This window comes from Hylobates moloch, unplaced genomic scaffold, assembly GCF_009828535.3.
Source record: "Hylobates moloch isolate HMO894 unplaced genomic scaffold, HMol_V3 SCAFFOLD_2, whole genome shotgun sequence".
Classification (NCBI taxonomy): Eukaryota; Metazoa; Chordata; class Mammalia; order Primates; family Hylobatidae; genus Hylobates; species Hylobates moloch.
Window position 1 is genome coordinate 49,540,771 of NW_026652277.1, and position 26,616 is coordinate 49,567,386.

At 41.4% G+C, this 26,616-nt stretch overlaps 1 protein-coding gene across 3 annotated transcripts in view; it reads right to left on the bottom strand.

Annotated features, from left to right (window-relative positions):
- The window catches only part of COPS4 (COP9 signalosome subunit 4), a 43,570-nt gene extending 27,963 nt beyond the window's left edge, over positions 1–15,607 (bottom strand). The window contains exons 1-3 of one of the 3 annotated variants that reach the window (XM_032148605.2): positions 15,140–15,607; positions 3,829–3,908; positions 534–685 (exon numbers count right to left, since the gene is read on the bottom strand). In XM_032148605.2, coding sequence (XP_032004496.1) covers positions 534–685; positions 3,829–3,908; positions 15,140–15,213 — 306 coding nt within the window. In that variant the 5' untranslated portion in view covers positions 15,214–15,607. The remainder of the gene's footprint in view (positions 1–533; positions 686–3,828; positions 3,909–15,139) is intronic. The other 2 variants (XM_032148644.2, XM_032148693.2) reach the window with 2 other exon arrangements.
- Between the last annotated feature and the right edge of the window lie 11,009 nt (positions 15,608–26,616).

Below are 26,616 nucleotides of genomic sequence, written 5' to 3' on the forward strand. Positions count from 1 at the left end.
TTCAACTGACATTAGTAACTAATTAAAATAAATAGGAAAGTTATTCTAAAGTGGCAATTCAACATACTAAGCTGCCAAGTAAACAGTAAAAGTTTATCAAGACCACCCAAGTTTTCCTATGAATTTTGCATTTACAGAATATCAAAGTAGTGAACGGAAGCAAAACATTTCTGCAATGTGGATTATGGCAAACTATTATAGTTTAAACGTTAAATTTAGCTTGTATGTTCCTGCATACACAATGCTGGAGTTTTCCTGTGTTTTCAGCTGAAATATCAATTTTACTGATTTTAAAAAATTGTCTAGAGAGCAATATTTGGTTCACAAAATCAAATTTTACTTTATAAGCAAATGTCAGTTGGAGTTGTAACAACCTAAGATTTACTTGATTTTGCCTCATAAAATGCTGTTTGGCACACTGTTTTGTCAAAAATGAAATTGGATGATTATCTCCTTTAAGAATTTAATAATATCAGATTCTCAAAATAACTGCTGCTATCTCAAGTTAAAAAACCACTGCTCTAGATTTTTACCTGCTCCTCAAATGAAATGACTCTAGGCTGGATCTTTTCCAAGGTGAAGTGATAGATTTCTTTGGCTGTGCTATCAGGCAAGTTAGGAAGATGTGTGCAAAAATCAGTCAGCAACTGCCGCGAGATCACGAGACTGACATTCTCATTTACCACTTGTTTAAAAAAAAAAAAAAGATAAGAAAACATGAGCTGATAAATTGTCATTAAACAATCAACCTTTACTTAAAATTAATACTAACAACAACCTATATTAGTGCAGCCTTCAATGCATTATTCAAGGATTTCCATACCCCTATCATTTTATATTACATCATCAGTTTTCCTTATGCTGAAATACTTGATTGCACAATGACTATACAAAAACAGTAAAAATAGGCTGGTCTGGTGGCTCACGCCTGTAATCTCAGCACTTTGGGAGGCCGAGGCAGGCGGATCACGACGTCAGGAGTTCAAGATCAGCCTGACCAATGTGGTGAAACCCTGTCTCTACTAAAAATACAAAAAAAAAAAAAATTAGTCAGGCATGGTGGCAGGCACCTGTAGTCCCAGCTACTCAGGAGGCTAAGGCAAGAGAATCACTTGAACCTGGGACGCTGAGGTTGCAGTGAGCCGAGATCGCAGCACTGTACTCCAGCCTGGGCAACAGAGCTAGACTCTGTCTCAAAATTAATTAATTCATTAATTAATTAAAAATTTTTAAAAAACAGTAAAAATAACACAACTTTTCTAAGAAACAGAAATAATTGAAAAAAGTTTTAAAAGTTGATAATTTTATCTCATTTTTCTACAAAGTGAAGGCACAAAAACACCTATATTTTTATTTATGTGCTTATATCCTACCTTGTTCCAAAAGGAGTTAAAAAAGAAAACAGTAAAATAATTTTCATGAAATTTAAATAAAGCAAGTGCTGCCAGTGCAGTTATTGCCACTTATACTTTCCCAATAAAAACAATAAATAAGAACTTCAGTGAGCACTAGATGTACTGACATTATTTATAAACATTTACGAGGTATTATTTTATGTGATTAAGCTCTGGAGCCACACTGCTTTTACCACTACTGATTATATGACTTCAGACAAGAAACTTAACTTCTCTGTGCTTCTGTTTCCTTATGTGTAACATCTATTTCATAAGGTTGTTATGAAGCTTAAATGCAATAATATACACAAAGCACTTTAAACAATACCTGGCACATAGCACTCAACAAATGTTACTATTATAACTATCATTTTAAATGCATCATTTTTGTAAACTATTGCTTAGATAAATTATTCAAGTCTTTTATTATTATTATTTTTTTTTTTTTTTTTTTGAGACAGAGTCTCACTCTGTCACCCAGGCTGGAGTGCAGTGGCATGATCTCGGCTCACTGCAAGCTCCACCTCCCGGGTTCATGCCATTCTCCTGCCTCAGCCTCCCGAGTAGCTGGGACTACAGGCACCCACCACCATGCCCGGCTAATTTTTTTATATTTTTAGTAGAGACGGGGTTTCACCGTGTTAGCCAAAATGGTCTCGATCTCCTGACCTCGTGATCTGCCCATCTCGGTGTCCCAAAGTGCTGGGATTACAGGCGTAAGCCACAGCCCCGGCCAATTATTCAAGTCTTAAAGCAGCAGTTAATATGGAAACAAGTGATTCAAAAACTGTTCAGTTGATTTAAATGATTTTAACAGTAGACTGCTTTTCCTGGTGGTTCACTGGATTCAAAGCTTATACAAAGATCAAAATATATATATATGTTTTTTAATTGTTTTTTTGAAACAGTCTTACTGTTGCCTAGGCTGGAGCGCAGTGATGCAACCTCAGCTCACTTCAGTCTCGACCACCGGGGCTCAAGCAGTCTTCCCACCTCAGCTTCCCAAGTAGCTGGGACTACAGGCATGTACACCATGCCAGGCTAATTTTCGTATTTTTTTGTAGAGACGAGATTTCTCCACATTGCCCAAGCTGGTTTTGAACTCCTGAGCTCAAGTGATCCCTTGGCTGGGTGCCATGACTCATACCTGTAATCGCAAAGTGTTGGGATTACAGGCATGAGCCACCGTGCCCAGCCAAGATCAAAGTTATAAAAAGCATTATTCTTCTGCTACTACAGTGCAAAGTTCTTAATAAACCACTCCTAACAGTTTTTTTGAAACCATTGCTAGTTTATCTCACATCAGAGGCCATGATTTTTTAAGGCAGTAACCTTTTAAGTTTTAAGGCAGTAACTTTTTAAGGCAGTAACTTTTTAAGGCAGTAACTTTTTAAGGCAGTATTTTTTTAAGGCAGTTGTAATTAATTAATCACATATTAATTGGAATTCATTATTGGGTAATACTGGATGTGACTGAGAAAACAGTTTCATTACAAGTGTCATTAGACATTTAAGTTACCATACAAGCTGGTATTACTGAGGGAAATATAAGCAAGTAAGAGCAGTGTATCAGAAAACCTAGTTTCTGATCTGGGCTCTGCCAGCTAAATGTCCTTGAAAAAAAGTTACTTAATCCTGAGACTTGTCTTACAATATAGTATACAGGGATACCTGTACCTATATGTTCTAGTCACAGGGTTATTAAAAGGAGCCTATGTGACAGGTAATGTGTGTGAAAACACACTGTAAAGCACTATCGGATATCATTAATGATGTGAACTCACTATAAAATTCCGGCCTGAATTTTGAGTAATTTTCAAGATAACTGGATATGTTTGAAGTCAGGTAGTGTGGAAAAGTTTCTGGAAGAATGAAAATTTCTAGTTCCCAATTCAACAAACATAAACATTAATAACAGCTAATTCTTATATAACATTTATTATATGCCAGGTCCTATTCTAAGCACTTTACTATGTATATTAACTCATTTAATGTCCCAATAATTCTACAGAGTAGAATTTTACTGTACTACAGTAATGTACTACAGAGTACATTTTAGGTATATTAGATGTACTACAGAGTACATTTTAAAGAGGAAAAGGAGGCACAGAGAGGTTAAATAATTGACCCAAGATCACACAGCTCATAAAATAGCATACCAGGATTTGAATCCAAACTATTCTCTTTACTATTATGCTATATTGTCCCTTATCAGCTAGTATAACAACAATAACCATACAAAACTTTAATTAGGATTGTAATTCTGAAGATAATTCACTGAAAATTAATCAAGTTGTAAAGAGTTTAAATTCTAAAATCAATCAATCTCAATGCATATTTAATATTGATAATTTGATATAAAACAAGGCTTGAGAGAACTTTAAAGTCCTAGCTCAGTAATACAAGGCAAGCATGAAATTTCCATTTCACTTACTTGCTTCCACAAAGGCTTTCAAAGCTTCTAGTTGTTCTGCTCCAGATAACTGAATGGCTTTTTCCAGGATCTGACGATACCTACAACAGTACCAAATGAAAATAATATTCTGAGGGTACTATATTTTCTAATGCAAACTTTGACGTGTATTTATTCATTTCTACTTACCCTGGTTTCTTTCATAGTACTATAGTTTGTGGTTTTCTTTATAGTATACCACAAATTTTTTTTTAAAGTTTCTAGTCTATCACAAGAAATATTAAATCTATAATTATATAAGGTACCACTTCATCTAGTTTTCAGTATAGTATACCAGAAGTTTTTAAGTTTTCAAGCTCATCACAAGAAAGAGTGAATCTGTAATTCTGTTACTGAATCTAAGGTGTCACTTTTTCTTGAAGGTTTTATTTTTGAATTTAAACTACAAAGTCAATTTCCTTTCAAATGCCTTAAAAGATAAGCTATAGGCCGGGCGCGGTGGCTCACGCCTGTAATCCCAGCACTTTGGGAGGCCGAGGCGGGCGGATCACGAGGTCAGGAGATCGAGACCATCCTGGCTAACACAGTGAAACCCCGTCTCTACTAAAAATACAAAAAATTAGCCGGGCGACGTGGTGGGCGCCTGTAGTCCCAGCTACTCGGGAGGCTGAGGCAGGAGAATGGAATGAACCCCCGGGGGGGCAGAGCCTGCAGTGAGCCAAGATCACGCCACTGCACTCTCCAGCCTGGTCGACAGACAGACTCTGTCTCAAAAAAAAAAAAAAGATAAGCTATATTTCCTTCAACTGTGCAATACACAGACACACAAAAACATTATTTGAGGTGACCTGAATCTTTTCCTCTTACAGGCCTAATGTATGTAGGGTCACCAACAATAGGATAATGTTGACCAGGCAACGAAACCAAACATTAAAGACTGAATGTCTTAGTCTGTACAAAATAAACTTCACCAAGCCAAATGCACTGATAGAATACCATTTATGCTGTCAGACAGTACCTATTTATTCTTTATTTGCATTCAGATCTAATAACTATTCTACCTAATATCTGTGACCACACAAGCTCCACGAGGACAGGAATTTTTGTGTTTTGTTCTCTGCTATGTAGACAATTATCTCAAACAATTCTTGGCACATCATAAGCACTCAAATATTCAACGGTATTAGTAATATTTTATTTCTTAATGAGTGGTTAGTATATGCGTGTTATACTATTCTTCTGTTTTTGTTGTTGTTGTTTTTGAAGACAGAGTCTTGCTCTGTCACCCAGGCTGGAGTGCAGTGGCGCAATCTTGGCTCACTGCAACCTCCGCCTCCCAGGTTCAAGCGATTCTCCTGCCTCAGCCTTCTGAGTAGCTGGGATTACAGGCACCTGCCACCACACCCGGCTAATTTTTTTATTTTTAGTAAAGACAGGGTTTCACCATGTTGGTCAGGCTGGTCTCAAACTCCCGACCTCATGATCCGCCCACCTTGGCCTCCCAAAGTGCTGGGATTACAGGCGTGAGCCACCGTGCCCAGCCTATACTATTCTTTATCTCTTTTGTCTTAATCTTTTTTTTTTTTTTTTTTTGAGATGGAGTCTTGCTCTGTCACCCAGGTTGGAGTGCACTGGCACGATCTCGGCTCACTGCAACCTCCGCCTCCCAGGTTCAAGCAATTCTCCTGCCTCAGCCTCCGGAGTAGCAAGGACTACAGGCACGCACCACCACGTGTGGCTAATTTTTGTATTTTTTGTAGAGATGGGGTTTCCCCATGTTGGCCAGGCTGGTCTCGAACTCCTGACCTCAGGTGATCTGCCCACCTCGGGCTCCCACAGTGCTGGGATTACAGGCGTAAGCCGCCACACCCAGCCAATTGTAATATTTTTTAAAAGCATTAAATACATTTTACAAACCTCATAGCATTGCAATTATTCGGAAAGTCATCCAGAATAGAGTTATGAAATAAATATACAAAAATAGAGCCTGAACTCATTCAGACTTATGACTTTTATTTTGTAGGGCACACCCTCAAGCCATCACTCAGCATTACTGACTCTCAACTCATACAAAATTCCCACAGCCTTGGTTATCGGATTTCTCAAAACCACAATGAATCAAAGTGACTTTAAGAAAGCAGATATACTGATAGAAAAGATAGCAAATTCCAAAAGAAGAAATAAATTATTCTAAGAAAGCAAGGAAATATTAAGTTTTTAGAAAATTATATTTTCAATATTGCTAAGTTTGAGGGTCCTTAAAAGATAAATTACTTTATGGCCCTGGGCATGCTTTCAGATAAGTTATACATTCAACGGTTTTTTTTTGTTTTTTTTTTTAATATTAAATAAAGGGTTATGGCTAAGATCTCTTACATTTATATCCTCTTATTTTATACTAACAACATTATATTCAAAGGTAATAGTGTCTCACTTATATAAATTTGCTAATTAACCTAAGTTGTTTTGTGGTTGTTATGGTTTTGTTTTTTTTTTTTTTTTTTTTTGAGACAGGGTCTCACTCTGTCGCCCAGGCTAGAGTGCAGTGACATGATCATAGCTCACTGTAACCTCCAATTCCTGGGCTCAAACAATCCTCCTGCTTCTGCCTCCTGAGTAGCTAGGACTACACACATGTGCCACCACCCCTGGTTAACTGTTCTTTTCTTTTTGTAGAGATGGGGTCTCACTACATTGCCCAAACTGGTCTCCAACTTCTGGACTCAAGCAATCCTCCCAACTCAGGTTTCCCCAAGTGCTGGGATTACAGGCTTGAGCCACTGTGCCTGGCCTAACCTAAGTTTTAACAGATAGTTTCATAATCAATCAACTAATCTGTATTGGGAATAGGAAGAAAAAACGAAAACCAATCAACCTCAAAAGTGATCAAAGTTTTACACTCATCAAATTATATAACTTATAGAGGCCTTAGAAATTGCCTACATAAATTCCCAATTTTATAAATGAATAAATTGAGGGCCAGTCACAGTGGCTCATGCCTGTAATCCTAGCACTTTGAGAGGCCAAGGCAGGTAGATCACTTGAGTGCAGGAGTTCAAGACTAGCCTGGGCAACGTGGTGAAACCCCATCTCTACAAAAAAAACACAAAAATTGGTTGGGCGTGGTGGCTCATGCCTGTAATCCCAGCACTTTGGGAGGCCAAGGCAGGCAGATGGCTTGAGCTCAGGAGTTCGAGACCAGTCTGAGCAACATAGTAAAACCTCATCTCTACCAAAAATATAAAAAATTAGCCAGGCACAGTGGCACGCACCTGTGGTGCCAGCTACTTGGGAGGCTGAGGTGGGAGGATCGCCTGAGCCCAGGAGGTGGAGGCTGCAGTGAGCTGAGATCTTGCCACTGCAACTCCAACCTGGGCAACAGAGTGATATCTCGTCTCAAAAATAAAAATTTTAAAAATAAAAAAAAATACAAAAATTAGCCAGGTGTGGTGGCGTGTGCCTGGACAGAGCAAGACCCCGTCTCAAAAAAAAAAAAAAGTGAGGTACAGCACTGTGGCTACATTACATGCTCCCTTGCTCCTCTAATATGTAAATTCTAATATCTAAGAACAGAGATTACTTTTTCACAATAACATAAAATGACTAACAAACCTGTTTTAAACCAGGAACTTAAACAGAAATTTAATACTGCCATATAAAATCATCCCAAAGTGTTAATTGAGTCCTTAGGCATTTTAAGATGCTATATGAGATTCTGTGTATCATACTAAAAAGTTTTCAAATGACCTTAGTATTTGAAGATCGCATGGCTGAGAAGACAAAGGGGAAGATTAAAAATAAAAAGTTAATATGTCAAGTGTTAAATTACAATACGGCCAGGTGCGGTGGCTCACGCCTGTAATCCCAGCACTTTAGGAGGCTGGGGTGGGCAGATCACTTGAGGTCAAGAGTTCGAGACCAGCCTGGCCAACATGGTGAAACCCTGTCTCTACTAAAAATACAAAAATTAGCTGGGTGTGGTGGCACGTGCCTATAATCTCAGCTACTTGGGAGGCTGAGGCACGAGAATCACTTGAACCTGGGAAGAAGTTGCAGTGAGCTGAGATCCCGCTGCTGCACTTCAGCCTGGGTGACAGAGCGAAATTCTATCTCAAAAAAAAAAAAAAGTATTAAATTACAATAATACAAAAACAAAAGTTACGATAAAACTGAACAATATAAGCAATATGACAAATGAAGAGGTAATATATTAACTCAAAAGAGAGTAAGGCCAGGCGAAGTGGCTCACACCTGTAATCCCAGCACTTTGGGAGGCCAAGGAAGATGATCGCTTGAGGCCAGGAGTTCAAGACCAGCCTGGCCAACATGGAGAAACCCCATCTCTACTAAAAATACAAAAATTAGCCAAATGTGATGGTGCACCCCTGTAAGTCCCAGCTGCATGGGAGGCTGAGGCAGGAAAATCACTTGAACCCAGGAGGTGGAAGCTGCAGTGAGCCACTGTACTCCAGCCTGTGACAGAGAGTAAAACAAAAATGGACTAGATTTGTCAAAGAAGGCTTCATAGATAATAATAGCTTTTTATATGAGTACTCAGTATACAAAGAGAAATGTGACTGATATGGAGAATGTGACAAGTGCCAAATATTTTCTTCCTTAAAAAAATTTGGCCAGGCGCAGTGGCTCACGCCTGTAAGCTCAGCACTTTGGGAGGCTGAGGTGGGCAGATCACCTGAGGTCAGGAGTTCAAGACCAGCCTGCCCAACATGGCGAAACCCCGTCTCTACTAAAAACACACAAATTAGCCGGGCGTGGTAGCGTGTGCCTGTAGTCCCAGCTACTCGGGAGGCTGAGGCAGAAGAATCACTTGAACCCGGGAGGTGGAGGTTGTAGTAAGCCGAGATCGTGCCACTGCACTCCAGCCTGGGCGACAGAGTGAGATTCCATCTCAAAAAAAAAAAGAAATTTATGGAGGAAAATAAGTTTTATTACTAAGGCATCGTACATCTCTCCTATTCATTTATCATCAGCGAATTGAGCATCTTTTACATATATAAACCAAAGTTAAGTATGTTGATTCCTAATTTCTTGGCACTTGAATCTGGAGGTAAATAAAGCATAAATAAAGCATGAAAATGTACCACAGTCATCATTTAAGATCACAATGGGTGGTAAAGGTAGGTATGAACAGATCTTCCACTTACAGTAATGGTGAACCAAATGACTGGACCAACCCTCCCTCAAAAAAAAAAAAAAAAAGCCAACACAAAAAGCTGAAAGAAATGAAAAAAAAAATTTAATTGCATAAAATCTTAAGAAAGGGAAAATGAGGAAAATAAGATAAACCATATATTCTGTCTAAAGGCATTTGCTGACTGTGGAAAGATGGCTGAGAGGTAGAGTGGCACTTCTTGTAGGGAGGAGAAGGCAGGCTCGCTGCAAATCTGCTGGAAGCACTGAGAAGCAAGCTGCCATTTCTGGCAGACTAATAGAGCTGCACAAATCAGAATGGAAGTTCCATATTCTGCCAAAGGAGGAGACACATACTTTGGAAGTAAGGTTACAAATTCTATCCCAAGACCACCCAGGTAAACCAAAAAAATTCTGAAGCCTTGATTCTACACTGTTAGCACCCTCAGGTAACGAAATTTCTCTCTAGAATCAACAAAAGCAACAGACAATCGCAACAACCAACGACGTCAAATACTGACTGGAGTTATCAGAAAGAGCATGATACAATTATGCTTACAATGTTCACGGGGATAAAGACAAGCTTTAAAGTTTCAGCAACAGAACAGGAACCATAAAAAGTATCACTGGAAAAAAGAACCACCAGAAATTACAGAGCTAAAAAATACAACCCAACTTAGAAACTCAATGGAGTACTTAGCAGATTAAACACAGTTGAAGAAGTGATAAACTAGAAGGTCGTCCTGAAGAACTAATCCAGAATAAAGCATTGAAATGGAAAAGACAGAGTAAGAGGCCTAGAGGTTACAGTCAGTGGGCCTGACAGGGATTTCACTGGAGCCTAGAGGAGAAACAGAATGGGGCAGAGGCAACATTTAAAGAGATACAGGCCAAGCACAGTAGCCCACACCTGTAATCCCAACACTTTTGTAGGCCGAGGCAGGAGAATCCCTTGAGCCCAGGAGTTCAAGACCTGCCTGGGCAACATAGGGAGACCCCATCTCTACCAAAAAAAAGTTTTTAAATTAGCCAGGCATGGTGTCCTGTGCCTATAGTCCCAGCTACTCAGGAGGCTAAGGCGAGAAGATTGCTTGAGCCAAGCATGTTAAGGCTGCAGTGAGCCATGATCTCTCTACTGCACTCAAGCCAGGGCAACAGAGCAAGACCCTGTCTCTAAAATAAAATAAAGATATATAACTGAAGACATCTCAAGACTGATGAAACAATTTAATCCATTGATTCAGGAAACCCAGTGAAGCTTAACCAGGATAATGTGACAGAGTGCTTACAAAAAACGGCCACAATAATTTCACTCCCAGTACCCATGTCCCTTTACTAGATAACTTTGTAGCTCTTCATATCAAAAGGTAGAGTTTATTTCCCTACCCCTTGAATCTGGGGTTAACCAATAAAACGTGGTAGAAATGAAGTGCTAGTTCTAAGCCTAGACCTTGAGAGGCCTTGTATGTGTTTGTCTTTTGGAACCCTGCTGCTGTCACATGAACAGGCCCAGACTAACTTACTGGCTAATGAGCTATGTAGCCCAGTCAACTATATTGCCCCAGCCAACAAGCCAGCCAATCCACAGAAGCAGAGCTGCCTACCTGGCTTGGCCGGCAGCTAACTATAGACCCACATGGGAGCCCATGTGGAACCAAGACCATGTGGAGCAGAAAAGAACCATACAGCTGGGCCCAATCCAAACTACCAACCTACAGAATTATAAGCTAAATAAGTGACTGTTGTTTTAAGCCCTAAGTTTTGGGGTTTATTTCACAGCAAAGGGTAACTGACATAGAAAAGTAAAAACAAATCCACAGACATATCATAATGAAGCTACACAAAATTCAAGACAAAATCTTAAAAACAGGTAAGTACTGGCCAGGCGCAGTGGCTCACGCCTGTAATCCCAGCACTTTGGGAGGCCGAGGCAGGTGGATCACAAGGTCAAGAGATCGAGACCATCCTGGCCAACATGGTGAAACCCTGTCTCTACTAAAAATACAAAAAAAAAAGTAGTCGGGTGTGTTGGCATGCACCTGTAGTCCCAGCTACTTGGGAGGCTGAGGCAGGAGAATCGGTTGAACCCGGGAGGCAGAGGTTGCAGTGAGCCGAGATCACACCACTGCACTCCAGCCTAGGCAACAAGAGTGAAATTCCGTCTCAAAACAAAACAAAACAAACAAACAAAAACAGGTAAGTGCTAATATAATTTTTAGGAGAGAGAAATCATTGGATGGGGTTGATCTTTAAACATTCTAAGTATTTCAATTTAATAACAGTAGGAAGACAGGCATTCTAGGCAAAAATAATCACTATCTGAAGTGTAGTCAATTTTTTTGTGTGAAAATAAGGCCAAAAAGGTAGATGTGTTTGTTTAGAGTTAAGGGCTCGTAGGCAAGCAGACATGGACTGTCTTCTAGCTTCACCACTAGCTGTGTGACCTCAGGGCAAGGTATTTCAACTCTGTACTTTGGTTTTCTCTTATTATAATGTAAATAATATCACCTACTATCACCTACTCCTACTTGTTAAGGATTTTTAAATGTAAGTAATGTTGTGCTTCACACAGTAAACTCTAGATGTTACCAACTTTCACTCTAGAGATGAAAACCACTAAAACTTGTGTTTGGGACAACAAAGAGAGAATCAGAATCTGAGTTAGAAGGGGCCTTTGAGGTCTATCCTCAATATAGTCTATCCTCCGTTGTGGCTCTCCTATTCTAAAGCTTTATGTGAGATAATAAACACAACACATAATATGCACAAAAACAGCCTATAAAATGGAGGAAATGCTTTTCCTCTGGCTAACTTCTTATATAAACTTTAGACAGCTGTGTTAATTCACAGTTACGGGAAAGCATTTCTAATTGAGTTTTTAACAAGAAAACGAGCATAGTCTGGTAGGTTTAAAATGAGCTTTTTAGAGTAGATGAACCTGGATTCAAATACAAGCGCTGCGCCTTTCTAGCTATTCATTAATTCAACCACATTTATTGAACAACTACTGTTATAGATATCCCAATTGCTAGGAACACACAGTATTGATGTTTTAGAAACAATGTATTCCATTATTCTTTAATATGGAATCCTTTGTTACTCAGCTCCTAAAAAAAAAACCCAAAAACCTTCATTAAAAGTACATACAAGATTACAGGTGCTGGAGAGGGTGTGGAGAAATAGGAACACTTTTACACTGTTGGTGGGACTGTAAACTAGTTCAACCATTGTGGAAGTCAGTGTGGCGATTCCTCAGGGATCTAGAACTAGAAATACCATTTGACCCAGCCATCCCATTACTGGGTATATACCCAAAGGACTATAAATCATGCTGCTATAAAGACACATGCACACGTATGTTTATTGCGGCACTATTCACAATAGCAAAGAGTCGGAACCAACCCAAATGTCCAACAACGATAGACTGGATTAAGAAAATGTGGCACATATACACCATGGAATACTATGCAGCCATAAAAAATGATGAGTTCATGTCCTTTGTAGGGACATGGATGAAACTGGAAAACATCATTCTCAGTAAACTATCGCAAGGACAAAAAACCAAACACCGCATGTTCTCACTCATAGGTGGGAATTGAACAATGAGAACTCATGGACACAGGAAGGGGAACATCACACTCCGGGGACTGTTGTGGGGTTGGGGGAGGGGGGAGGGACAGCATTAGGAGATACACCTAATGCTAAATGACGAGTTAATGGGTGCAGGAAATCAACATGGCACATGGATACATATGTAACAAAACTGCACATTGTGCACATGTACCCTAAAACCTAAAGTATAATAATAAAAAAAATAAAATAAAAAAATAAAAAAAAGTACATACAAGAAAAAATACATTAAAAAAAAACACTGATATACTTCAAGGGTATTTCTCTTAAAGCATATAGCTGGTAGAACTGATGATGTTGTAAGGATAAATATCCTGCTACATTCTTGCCCACATACGAACTGCAGGCAAGGCCAAGACTTTTCTCAGAAAGCAGCTCTGAAGGAGTTACTGGCTAACACTGCACTGGCTATCAGTTATCAAGCACATTATTTCATTTAATCTTCACAATAACACCATGTGGTAGACTGCGACAGTAATGGCTTCCAATGAATCGTGTCTCTCTCTGTCCAGGCTCCTTTGCAATGTAACTTTGCCACTAAAGAGGTAGCAGTAAGCTCCATTTCCCCTCCCCTTGAATCTGGGCTGGTCTTCTGATTTACTTTGACCAGTACTAGAGAACTGATGTGAGACTTCCTAAGCTATCCTTAAGAGGTCTTGCGACTTCCCCTCTCACAGGCACCTAAGAAAGTCCAAGCTAAACTACTGATGAGAGACTATGTGCATAGAGAGAGAGATCTAGCCAAGAGCAACATATGCATGTGAGTCCAGCCTCAGGTGAGTTGCCAGCTGACTATATCTGCCTTAGTGAGCCCAGACAAGACCAGCAAAGCAGTCCAGTCAACCCATAGAATCCTGAGAAATCATAGTTGTTTTACATTGGTAAGTTTTCTGTTTGTTACAAAGCAACAGATAACTGAAGCACCCTTTAAGTACTATTGTTTATCTCCAATTCAGACCTGAAGAAGTAAATATTTAAGTTTCAGAATTCTGCAAATACTTGAAAAGCTCTATTTCTTTTGATAACTAATGCACTTATTTTTCTTTTACAAAATAAAAAGTAAAGGAAGCATGGGGAAAAAATATAAGCTGGTTTTACTTTCATCCATATCTATAAAAATTACAAGCAAAAAGGATTGAGCCATGAAGACATATTTAACTTATTTCCAACCCATACAATAAGTGAATATATATTTACTGACAGCTTAATAGTAACAACAACAATCTTACTGCACTTTCTATATGTCAGGTACTGTTCTAGGTGATATAAGTGTGGTAAGTATATATGCACACACATACTCATCTTGTCCTCAGATAATGTCAGACAAGAATAAGTCCTATTATTATCTTCATTTTCCTGAGTGGGAAAATGCAGCACAAAGTAGTTAAGCCCAAAATATACGGCTGAATTTCCCACTGATAAAAGTAGATTACACTTGCCACCAGAGAAAAGGCAGCCTAGCCTACTTAAAACAATCAGAATTTCAATGACCAGGTTAGAACAGGTGTATCCCATTAATATACATCAAAGTGATTTCAGCTGTCAGGATGTAAATATTAAGATCAACTTGAGAGGCATACTTTATTTACTTATTTATTTATTTATGGGGACGGGAGTCTCACTATGTTGCCAAGGCTGGTCTAGAACTCCTGCCCTCAAATGATCCTCCCACCTCAGCCTCTCAGAGTGCTGGGATTACAGGCGTGAGCCACTGCACCCGGCCTAGAGAGGCATACTTTAAGCAGAAAGCATGTTCATTACAAAAGAGCAATGCTGTGACATCTACAAAGAGAAAATAAACAATATACGTCTACCTACCTATGCTTAACACTGTTGAACAACTGCTTGCAGAACAGGCACGTCACATATTTTAACTTGGAGTGAACCTAAGCATTCTATATAAATTTCGACAAAATTCCGATTCCTGCAAACATCACTACTCTAGACATCCTGACCCACGATACGAGCACATTCCGCCTATGTACCTTCAGAGTTGGTGGCGGAGAAATACCCGAAACACAAGGACCCACAGAAGACAGTCTGAGTGGTCTGGACGACATGACAGCGGCCATACCTCCTCAACCTCAGCCAGCCCCAAGAAGCCATCTCCCCGAAAAACGCAGCATCAAGGCCCAAGAATATACATTTCTCTGAATCAAAAGAAAGGAGGAGGAAGGTCCAAAGAGAGGCCAGATTCGGTGTGAGGCCGGCCAGCGATGGGAAGAAGTACCAGGAAAGGCTACTAAGGCCAGGGTAGCAGTCGTCTCTCAGACCGCTCTTCCAAAATCCTAAGGGACCAGAAGGATTCTAACAAGAACTGAACAAGCTGACAATCATCTCAAGTCTATGGCCTCGAAGGCCCCTGAACAAGGTCCCCTCCAGCTTTCTGCTTCTCCCAACATTTGCCTCCCCAGCCGACCTCAGGCCCGCCCCCTTGGACGTCAGGCCGGCTCCTAGCTTCACGCCCAAAAGCCGTGGCCAACCTAAGGAGATTAAGGCTGTGGCTTTCTTTCCCCACCTCTGTACTCCCGCGTTCCTGGGAAATACTCACTTGCCAGCCAGATCTTTATGAGAGCCGCTCGAATTCATGAGCTGGGCCAAATCCTGTCGCACGGATGCCGCCATCTTTCTCCCAGCTCAGCGGTGGATGCGGGGCCTCTGGCAGCCAAAAAGAAAACGAGTGTGGTCCTCCAGAGTGCCCCCAGAGGGAACCTGAGATGCTACAGAGTAGCGTCTGTGTGGGCCAGAGCGTCGGGTGTGGGAGCCTGGGCTAGCTCCGCCCCCAGGGTTGAGTGATGCGGAGCTCCACTCCTCAGGTCTGAGGCCTGCCCAGGCCCCTCCTACGGGCTCTGGCTCTCACGCTCGGACTTTGGATTGGCTGATGAACTCCAGTAGTGAGTCTCTGGTGTAACTCCAATAAGTAGCCGCTACATAAAACGACTGCGTTTTCGCAAAGTTCCGTTTCTCACGTCTGTGGTTTACCGTCCTTCGATCTTTCAGGCAGCGCTTAAACACTCTGTGGTAAAGAACGAGTTTTGTTTCCGATTCACCACAGACGATATTTTAGAAATGCAATTAAAAAGTCCCCATTCCTCCTCCCACTCCGTGCACTTTATAATGGTTGATCAGACATTCCAGTTTGTCCAGTACAAAGCGATTTTCCCTCTGTCGTCCTGGAGTAATGATTTAATATCCCCCCTTTCGGCCGGGCGCGGTGGCTCACGCTGGTAATCCCAGCACTTTGGGAGGCCGAGGCGGGCGGATCACGAGGTCAGGAGATCGAGGCCATCCTGGCTAACACGGTTAAACCCCGTCTCTACTAAAAATACAAAAAAATTAGCCGGGCGTAGGTGGTGCACCTCTGTAGTCCCAGCTACTCGGGAGGCTGGGGCAGGAGAATGGCGTGAACCCGGCAGGCGGAGTTTGCAGTGAGCCGAGATCGCGCCACTGCACTCCAGCCTGGGAGACACAGCGAGACTCGGTCTCGAAAAATAATAATAATAATAATAACATCCTCCCTTTCATTCTAGAAACCGTTCCATTTCAATGGAAGATTATATGGTCGCCTGCGTTTGTATAACATTCAATACTCATGTATTCTTACAGAATTTCTGCAAATACAAGCAACTATTAATAAATATAAAATTTTACCTCTCCTTTCGCAAGTTAACACCACATAATTGTTCTGCCTTGTTTTTTTTTTTTTTTTTTTGCACTTTTCCTGGTACTATGGTTTGAAATAATTGTCTTCTCCAAAACTCATGTTGAGGGCTGGCGCCGTGGCTCACGTCTGTAATCCCAGCACTTCGGGAGGCCGAGGTGGATGGATCACCTGAGGTCGGGAGTTCGAGACCAGCCTGACCAACATAGAGAAACCCCGTCTCAACTAAAAATACAAAAATTAGCCGGGCGTGGTGGCACATGTCTGTAATCCCAGCTACTCAGGAGGCTGAGGCAGGAGAACCCCTTGAAGCTGGGAGGCGAAGGTTGCGGTGAGCCAAGATTGCACCACTGCACTCCAGCCTGAGCAACAAGAGTGAAACTCCGTCTCAAAAAAAAAAAAAAAAAAAAAAAAAGAAACAAACAACTCATGTTGAAACTTAATCTTTAATGTGGCAGTATTTAGAGGTGGGCCTTAGATAGGTGATTGGATCATGAGGGCAAAACCCTTGATCCGTTCATGGATTAATGGGTTATCATGGGGGAGAACATGTGGCTTTCTTAGAAGAGGAAGAGACCTGAGCTAGCATGTTAGGAAGGTCACTGCCTTGCCATGTGATACCCTGTACTGCTTCTGAACTCTAGCAAGTCCCCACCAGCAAGAAGGGTCTCACTAGATGTGGCCCCTTGACCTTAGACTTCTTGGCCTTCATAACTCTAAGATATAAATTCCTTTTCTTTATAAATTACCCAGTTTCAGGTATTCTGGTAAAAGCAACAGAAAACAGACTAAGACAGCTGTCTTACCAGCCGTCCAGTCTTTCAAAATCACTCTTTTTAGAGCTAGGGGATATTACATAGTGAGGGTATGCCTTAGTTTATTTAATCCTTATAGGACTTGTTATTTTTAATCAATGCGATGAATAACCTTTACATACATTATATATGTACAGGTAGAAAACATTACCAGAAATGAGGCAAAGGATAGACATACAATTTTGGTAGATATTGCCAAATTGCACTTTATAGGAATGGTATCATTTTGCCTTCCTACCAGAAATATATAGGGGTGCAGCTTCCTACAGCCTTGCCTACAAAGGATGTCAAACTTTTGGATTTTTGCCATCTTGATGTGTGATAAATGGCATATTCCCTCTATCGGAAAAGAGAAAGAGAAGAATACCTGAAGAAGGAATCGCTTTTAAGAATGTGTATTAGTCTGTTCTCAGCCAGGTGTGGTGGCTCATGCCTGTAATCCCACCACTTTAAGAGGCCAAGGCAGGTGGATCACCTGAGGTCAGGAGTTCGAGACCAGCCTGGTCAACATGGTGAAACTCTTTCTCTATTAAAAACACAAAAGATTAACCAGGCATGGTGGCGGGTGCCTGTAGTCCCAGCTACTCTGGAGGCTGAGGCAAGAGAATTGCTTGAACACGGGAGGCAGAGGCTGCAGTGAGCCGAGATCGCGCCACTGCACTCCAGCCTGGGTGGCAGAGTGAAGTCTCAAAAAAAAAATTAACTAATTAAAAAAGAATGTATATTAGTCTGTTCTCACACTGCTATAAAGAACTACCTGAGACTGGGCAATTTATAAAGAAAAGAGATTTAGGCCGGGCATGGTGGCTCACACCTGTAATCCCAGCACTCTGGGAGGCCGAGGCGGGTGGATCACGAGGTCAGGAGATCGAGACCGTGGGTGAAACCCCGTCTCTACTAAAAATACAAAAAAATTAGCCAGGCGTGGTGGCGAGCATCTGTAGTCCCAGCTACTTGGGAGGCTGAGGCAGGAGAATGGCGTGACCCCGGGAGGCGGAGCTTGCAGTGAGCGAAGATCGTGCCACTGCACTCCAGCCTGGGTGACAGAGCGAGACTCCGTCTCAAAAAAAAAAAAAAGAAAAGATATTTAAATGACTCATAGTTCCACATCCTTACAGGAGACATGGCCGGGGAAGCCTGAGGAAATTTACAATCATGGTGGAAGGGCAAAGGGGAAGAAAGTATGTCATCACATGACGACAGGAGAGAGAGAGAACACAAAGGGGGAGGTGCTACAGACTTTCAAACAACCACATCTCATGAGAACTCATTCACTATCACCAGAACACAAGAGGGAAATCTGCCGCCATGATCCAATCACCTCCTACCAGGTCCCTTCCCCAACATCGGGGATTACAATTCAACATGAGATTTGAGTGGGGGTACAGAGCCAAACCATATCAGAAAGTTAGGAGATTGCCCACATCAATTCGGATCATGTTCCATTGACAAGAACTTAATCATATGACCACCAATGAGACTAGAAATTTAATTTCCAGTTGGGCAGCCTTGTGCCCAGAAATAGGAAAGAATGAGTTTAGAGGGACAATCAGCAGTCTCTACTACAATATGTCCTTCTGACCACCTGAATATCCACATGTCCTCTGATGGTAATTTTAGGTATCAACTTGATTGGATTAAGGAATACCAAGAAAACTAACTGTTACAGCATATATTAGTGTGTGTCTGTGAGGGTGTTTCCAGAGGAGATTTGCATGTGAGTCCGAGTGGACTAAGTGAAGAAGATCTGCCCTTAGTGTGGGCAGGCACCATCCAGTTAGCTGGGCCCAGATAAAGCAAAAACAGAGAAAAGGTGAATTGGTCTCTCTCCCCTGAAGCTGGGAAACACACTTCTTCTCCTGGCCTTGGACATCAGGCTCTCTGACCTTTGGACTCCAGGACTCATACCAGCAGCGCCCTGGGTTCTCAAGCTTTCGGACTTGGATTAAGCCATGCTGCCAGCATCCCAGGGTCTCTGACTTGCAGACTGCTTGATGCGGGACTTCTCAGCCCCCACAATCACATATCACATGATCAAATTTCCCTAATAATTCCCCTCTTGTATTTTATTTATATATATATATATATATGTATGTGTATGTATATATATATATATATATCTCCTGTTGGTTCTGTCTCTCTGGAGAACCCTGAATAACATAGCTGCTTCTCACAGTAGAGCCTCCTTCTTCCCTCCCTATAGAAGAAAGCTCAATTTCCCATTCAATTTCTACCTCAGCTAAAAATTCAGGATATCTGGTGATGCAGACACGTATCACATTGGGATGTGGTGTTTCATGGTCCAGACATGTATACACTTTAAAACAACTGATGTGTCCTATGCCCATACATCCAATAAAAACCAACAGTGGAGCAGAAACAGGCCAATCACAGTTAAAACTCAGACAAAGGAAGAGTGGGAAACACAGCAGTTACTGGTCCATAACAGTGGCAGAATCCTGGGAAGGAAGTATGGATACTCACTGCCCTGATAGTGGAATAAGTTCCTTGGTCAGTCCTTGGTTCTGCTGAGAGGATTTCTATTGTTTGTTGTATTGTGTGGGTGCAGGCTTTACCTTCTGAATACAATTTAACTGGATGTTGAGTATATTTCCTTTTTGAGAATGCCTTAGTGCTTGAACACTTGAGGGCTTTTGTAGGCCAGGCTTTCTGGGTTTCCTTTTTTTTTAAAATAATTCCATTGAATATTCAATAAGTTCTACGTGCTTCCAGACAGTTTCAGATGCCAGTAAACACACCCAAAGTTATTTCTCGAAGTAGTTATCAAACTTGCCTTAAATCCTAGCTTCTTTGGTCAACCTATTTTTAATGCCCTCTTTGTAATGGTGGCAGCTGTGAAATAATCTGAAACAGTAGGCTTAAATGGGAAGCGAACTCTATCAGTTTGATTTGGCTTTAGCTTATTTTTATTTTCTGTTGTTTTTGTTTGTTTGTTTGGTTGGTTGGTTGTGTTTGCTAAGAAGTCTTAAAGGGCTATGAAAAATCTCTAAGCCAAGTCTTTTCTTCTGCTATTTCAAGATACATAAACAGTTGGCTTTTTCAACTTAGTGAAGGCTCAGAATTTCTGGACATTTTATTCCCTTTTTAACTTGACTTCACACTTGACTTGCAACACCTTATCCAAGGTAACAAAAAGCAGCCACATACACAAGCTGGCTCTTTTCAGATATTTCCTCTAGCTACAAGCTGGGGAAGATTTCCTGCTTTCCTAATTGTTGGAGCAGCAATTTTACTAAATATTTTGACCTAAAAAGGACTTCTCTTTCCAGACTGCTCATTCCGCTTGCCCTGACTCTAAAAAAATATTACATATTTTTAGATTTTACTTACAGCAGTGAAGAAAAGCAAACCTGGATGGCCCTGGAGGCTTATTCTCTCCTTTTCAGTTATTTAGCAAGAGGTTAGGAAGGCACATCTTAATGAACTCAAGGGAACTGCACAAATCCCAGCTCTTCTTTTACCATGCAAAATCTTCAATTCTAGCCCAAACTGAATAGAAACTGTCATGTTAACAAAATCCTAGTAATCCTTGCGTGTTAAAGTTTGAGAAGATCTAGAAGATGTCAACACCATTGGTATATGTCTTAGTCTGTTTTCTGTTGCTTATAACAGAATGCCTGAAACTGGGTAACTTATAAAGAAAAGGAATTTATGTCTTACAGTTATGGTGGCTGAGAAGTCCAAGGTAAAGGGGCCATATCTGATCAGGGCCTCCTTGCTGATGTACAGGGCATCACATGGTGAGGGGGATAAGCATACTTGCTCTGGTCTCTCTTTCTCTTCTTATAAAGCCACCATTTCAACTCTCATGGGAACCCCTTAATCCATAAATCCATTAATTCATTAATGGATTAATCCATTCATGAGGACAGACCCTTTATGATCCAGTCACCTCTTAAAGGTCCACCTCTCAATAATGTCACATTAGGGAATCACTTTCAACCTGAGTTTTGAAGGGGATAAACATTCAAACAATAGCATTGTATAAATTACCCCCACTAACAAGGCCATGTCCTTGGCCAGGAATCTCCTGTTGTTGCAGTCTACTAGATGGTCTCTACCTTCTCACAACTTCCCTGCAAAGATAAGAAAGTTATCCAGAAGCCTCTTTCCTGACACATATTCTACTTTACATCCACTGTGCCCAGCCCAAATATGCTTCACTATAGAAGGGAAAAGAGCATAAGTGATTGTCCATACGGTACTGTGCTGTTTTCTGCACGTGAATCCTTCCTCTATACTTACTCCATGTGTTGCTAGTGCTGTGTGACAGTTGGCTTTAGAGTCATCTGGTGTGTTTCCTGCCTAGATCTAGAATCGGTCATTTCTCCAAGAAGCCTTTTTCCTTTTAGTGGGGATGATAATTATAAATAACAGTCCAAGTGCTAAGGATGCTCGTTGCTACTATATCAGTCATTTGGAGACCTTTTTTGTAGGACAGAACTGGGAAATATGTACATATTTTAAGGGTGAAGTGATTAATGAGGGCATACTGATAATTCCAATTTAGGTTGTTTTAGTTAAACCTCTTCTATATTACATCTGTATCTCCTTATTTCCACACCCAGAATACTGATTCACAGCACATAAGGAATATTCCATAATTACTCATTTTATTCATCCACATTATACACGCAACAGCCTCAGAATAACAATACTTATACTACCACCCCCAATATGATTACTGATAACAGTTAAATATTTTCCCACATTTCCTATTATAATAGCCATATTGTAAACACATATAGCCATTACAAACTGTATTGTCTTCCTTTTTCTTATTTTTTGAGATAGGGTCTCACTCGGTTGTCCCAACTGGAGTGCAGTGCCATGATCTCAGGTCACTGTAGCCTTGACCACCTGGGCTCAAGTGATCCTTCCACCTCAGCCTCCTGAGTAGCTGGGACTACAGGCATGCCTCACCCATCACCATGCCCAGCTAATTTTTCAACTTTTTGTAGAGACAGGGTTTCACCATGTTGCCCAGGCTGGTCTCGAACTCCTGGACCTCGTGATCTGCCCGCCTCAGCCTCCCAAAATGCTGGGATTACAGGCGTGAGCCACCATGCCCAGCTAATCTTCATGTATTCTTAGGTCAGTAAGAACTACATATTGAATGTTCACCATCAGCTCTTTTATTGATATATCTCTAGTCTTTGATTGTCTGTTAAAGAAGCTAGTTCTTTAATAGGTTGTTCAGGCAGGACTCAGAATCCGTATTCTTGCATGTTCTTGAATATTGGTAACATCTTGTGCCTTTTATGTTTGTATCAGTTTTTTTGGATATAATAAACTTTGATTCACTTTTCTTAAGAATCTTAAGTGTGGTTCTTCATTTATTTTGGCATAAAGCATCACTAAGAAATATCTGATGAGAGTCTAACTTTCTATCTCTCTGTTTTTTAAGAGACAGGGTCTTACTCTGTCACCAGGCATTACCCCATTAATGTCTTAATCCATTCATGAGGACAGACCCCTCATGATCTCAGTTACCTCTTAAAGGCCCACCTCTCAATAATGCCACATTGGGGGTTAAGGTTCAATATGAGTTTTGGAGGGGATAAACATTCAAATAATAGCATTATATGAGTGTAGTGGCATGATCATAGTCACTGCAGCCTTGAACTTCTGGGCTCAAGCGGTCCTCCCACCTCAGCCTTCCAAGTAGCTGGGACTACAGGCACACTGGCCACTATATCCAGCTAATTCTTTAAATTTTTTGTAAGGATAGGTCTTGTTTTGTGCCCAGGCTGGCCTTGAACTCTTGGGCTCAAGCAATTCTCCCACCTCAGCCCCCCAAAGTGCTGGGATTACAGTCATGAGCTACTGCACTCAATTTTCTTTCTCTTATAAGTCACTTACTCTTTTTGCTTAGATGCCCCAAGTTTTTTTTTCTCATGCCTGTAATCCCAGCACTTTGGGAGGCTGAGGCAGGCAGATTGCTTGATTTCAGGAGGTCGAGACCAGCCTGGGCAATGTGGCAAGATTCTGTCTCTACAAAAAAATACAAAAATTAGCCAGGCATGGTGGCATGCACCTGTAGTCCCAGCTACTCAGGAGGCTGAGGTGGGAGGATAGCTTGAGCCCAGGAGGTTGAGGCTGCAGTGAGCTGTGATCATGCCACTGCAGTCCAGCCTGGGCAACAGAGTGAGACCCTGTCTCTAAAAATAAAAAACAAAGATGTTGGAACTATCCAACAGGGAATTTAAGATAATTATGATACTGTGTTAAAGTTTCAATTAAAAATGTAGGCCGGGGCGATGGCTCACACCAGTAATTCCAGCACTCTGGAAGGCCAAGGCAGGTGAATTGCTTGAGCTCAGGAGTTTGAGACCAACCTGTGAAACATGGCAAAACCCCATCTCTACAAAAAATACACACAAAAAATTTAGTCAGTGTAGTGTCATGTGCCTGTAGTCCCAGCTAGCAGCTGGGACTGGAAGGCTGAGGTGAGAGGACCCTCATAGCCCAGAAAGTTCAAGGATGCAGTGAGCCATGATTGTGCCACTGTACTCCAGCCTGGGCAACAGAGTGAGACCATGTCTCAAAAAAAAAAAGAAAAGAAAATGTATACAGCATGAATGAACAGATGAGGAATTAAAACAGAGGGAAGAGGTTGGGCACAGTGGCTCATGCTTGTAATCCCAGCACTTTGGGAGGCCGAGGCGGGCGGATCACAAGGTCAGGAGATCGAGACCACAGTGAAACCCCGTTTCTACTAAAAATACAAAAAATTAACCGAGCATGGTGGCAGGCACCTGTAGTCCCAGCTGCTGGGAGGCTGAGGCAGGAGAATGGTGTGAACCCAGGAGGCGGAGCTTGCAGTGAGCCAAGATCGCACCACTGCCTGGGCAACAGAGCGAGATTCCGTCTCAAAACAAACAAAAAAAAGAGGGTAGAAATGAAAAGAAAATGTAAAAAGGAAATGCTAAAAATAAAAAGACTAAGAATGTTTGCCTCAGCCTCCGAGTGGGATAGGCACACCAACATCCCGGATAATTTTTTGTATTTTATAAACGGTTTCTACCAGGATGGTTCTCGGCCTCCCAAAGTGCTGGGATTACAGGCTTGAGCCACCACCCCCGGAGAGACAAAGAATGTTTTCAATGTGCTCATGAGTAGACTCAGCACAGCCAAAGAAAGAATCAGGGAACTTAAAGATAGGTCAATAGAAAGAGCCCAAACTAAAAGAACTAAAGTAAAAAAAAAAGAAAAGTGAAAGCAGGTAGAGAAGGGAGAGTGCTGTGGTTTGGATATTTGACCCCTTCAAACTTCATGTTGAAATTTGATCTCCATTGTTGAAGGCAGGGCCTAATGGGAACAGATCCTTCATGACTGGTGTGGTGTTGTCCTCATGGTAATAAGTGAGTTCTTGCTCTAGTAGTTCCCATTAGAGCTGGTTGTTAAAAAGAACCTGGCACCTCCCCCCTTCAGTCTCTTGTGTCTCCTCTTGCCATGTGATCTGTGCACATGCTAGCTTCCCTCCCCTTTCTTCCATCAGCTGAAGCAGCCTGAAGCCCTCACCAGGAGCAGATGCTGGTGCCATGCTTCTTATACGATCTGCAGAACTGTGAGCCAAATAAGCCTTTTTTCTTTATAAATTACCCAGTCTTGGGTATTTCTTTTATTTTTTGAGATGGAGTTTCGCTCTGTCGCCCAGGCTGGAGTGCAGTGGCACAATCTCAGCTCACTGCAAGTTCTGCCTCCCGGGTTCACACCATTCTCCTGCCTCAGCCTCCCAAGTAGCTGGGACTACAGGTGCCTACCACCATGCCCAGCTAATTTTTTGTATTTTTAGTAGAGATGGGGTTTCACTGCGTTAGCCAGGATGGTCTCGATCTCCTGACCTCATGATCCACCCCCCTTGGCCTCCCAAAGTGCTGGGATTACAGGTGTGAGCCACCGTGCCTGGCTGGGTATTTCTTTATAGCAACACTAAGACAGACTAAGAAAGAAAGTATCTCCAAGAGCTGTGGAACAAAATGATTCAACATACGTATAATTGGAATCCAAGAAGGAAAAGAGAGAAAAAATGATGCAGAAAAAAAGATTTGAAGAGATAGTAGCAAAGAATTATCCAAAAATTATGAAAGATACCAAACCACACATCCAGGAATCTCATAGTACCTCCAAAAGGATGAAGCATACACACCCACATAAGCACATAATATTTAAATTGCTGAAAACCAAAGATAAAGAGAAAATCTTTTTTTTTTTTTCCTAAGAGATGGAGTCTCACTCTTTCTCCCAGACGAGAATGCAGTGGCACCTTCTTAGCTCACTGCAGCCTCAAACACCTGGGTTCAAGCAATCTTCCTGCCTCAGCCTCCTGAGTAGCCAGGACTAACTACAGATGTGCACCAGCACACCCAGTTAATTTTTTTTTTTTTTTTTTGAGATGGAATCTTGCCCTTTTTGCCCAGGCTGCAGTGCAAAGGCATGATCTCGTCTCACTGCAACCTCTGCCTCCCAGGTCCAAGGGATTCTCCTGCCTCAGCCTCCTGAGTAGCTGAGATTACAGGTGCCCACCAGCGTGCCTATCTAATTTTTGTATTTTTAGTAGAGATGGGGTTTCACCATGTTGGCCAGGCTGGTCTCGGACTCCTGACCTCAAGTGATCTGCCCACCTCAGCCTCCAAAATTGCTGGGATTACAGGCATGAGTCACTGTGTCCAGCCAAAAAGAAAATCTTAAAGGCAGCCAGAAAAAAAAAAAAAAGGCACATTACTTACAGAGGAATTACAACAGACTTCTGGTCACAAATTATACACCTCAGAAGGTAATGGAGTGACATGCTAGCAGTGGAAGGGAAGGCTTCTGGACCTTACATTCTGATGGTTCTCCCTTGAGATGTCCCTTCCATTTGGGGATTATTCACTTAAACATTATTGCCCTCATAAACAGAAACTAATGGCCACAGCTCTCTCATAACATTCTGACACACATGTGGACATTAACTTTTCCTTTAATTTACCTAAGCAGCAGTAAATAACAGTGTATTAGTCCATTTTCATACTGCTATAAAGAACTGCCTGAAACTGGGTTATTTATTTATTTTTAAATTTTACTTTAAGTTCTGGGATACATGTGCTGAACGTGCAGATTGGTTACATAGGTATACATGTGCCATGGTGGTTTGCTGCACCTATCAACCCATCATCTATGTTTTAAGCTCTACATGAATTAGGTATTTCTCCTAATGCTATCCTTCCCCTTGCCCCCCACATCACACAGTGATGTTCCCCTCCCTGTGTCCATGTGTTTTCATTGTTCAGCTCCCACTATGAGTGAGAACATGCTGTGTTTGGTTTTCTGTTCGTGTGTTAGTTTGCTGAGGATGATGGTTTCCAGCTTCATCCATGTCCCTGCAAAGGAGATGAACTCATTCTTTTTTATGGCTGCATAGTATTCCATGGTGTAAATGTGCCACATTTTATTTATCCAGTCTAACATTGATGGGCATTTGGGTTGGTTCCAACTCTTTGCTATTGTAAATAGTGCCGCAATAAACATATGTGTGCATGTGTCTTT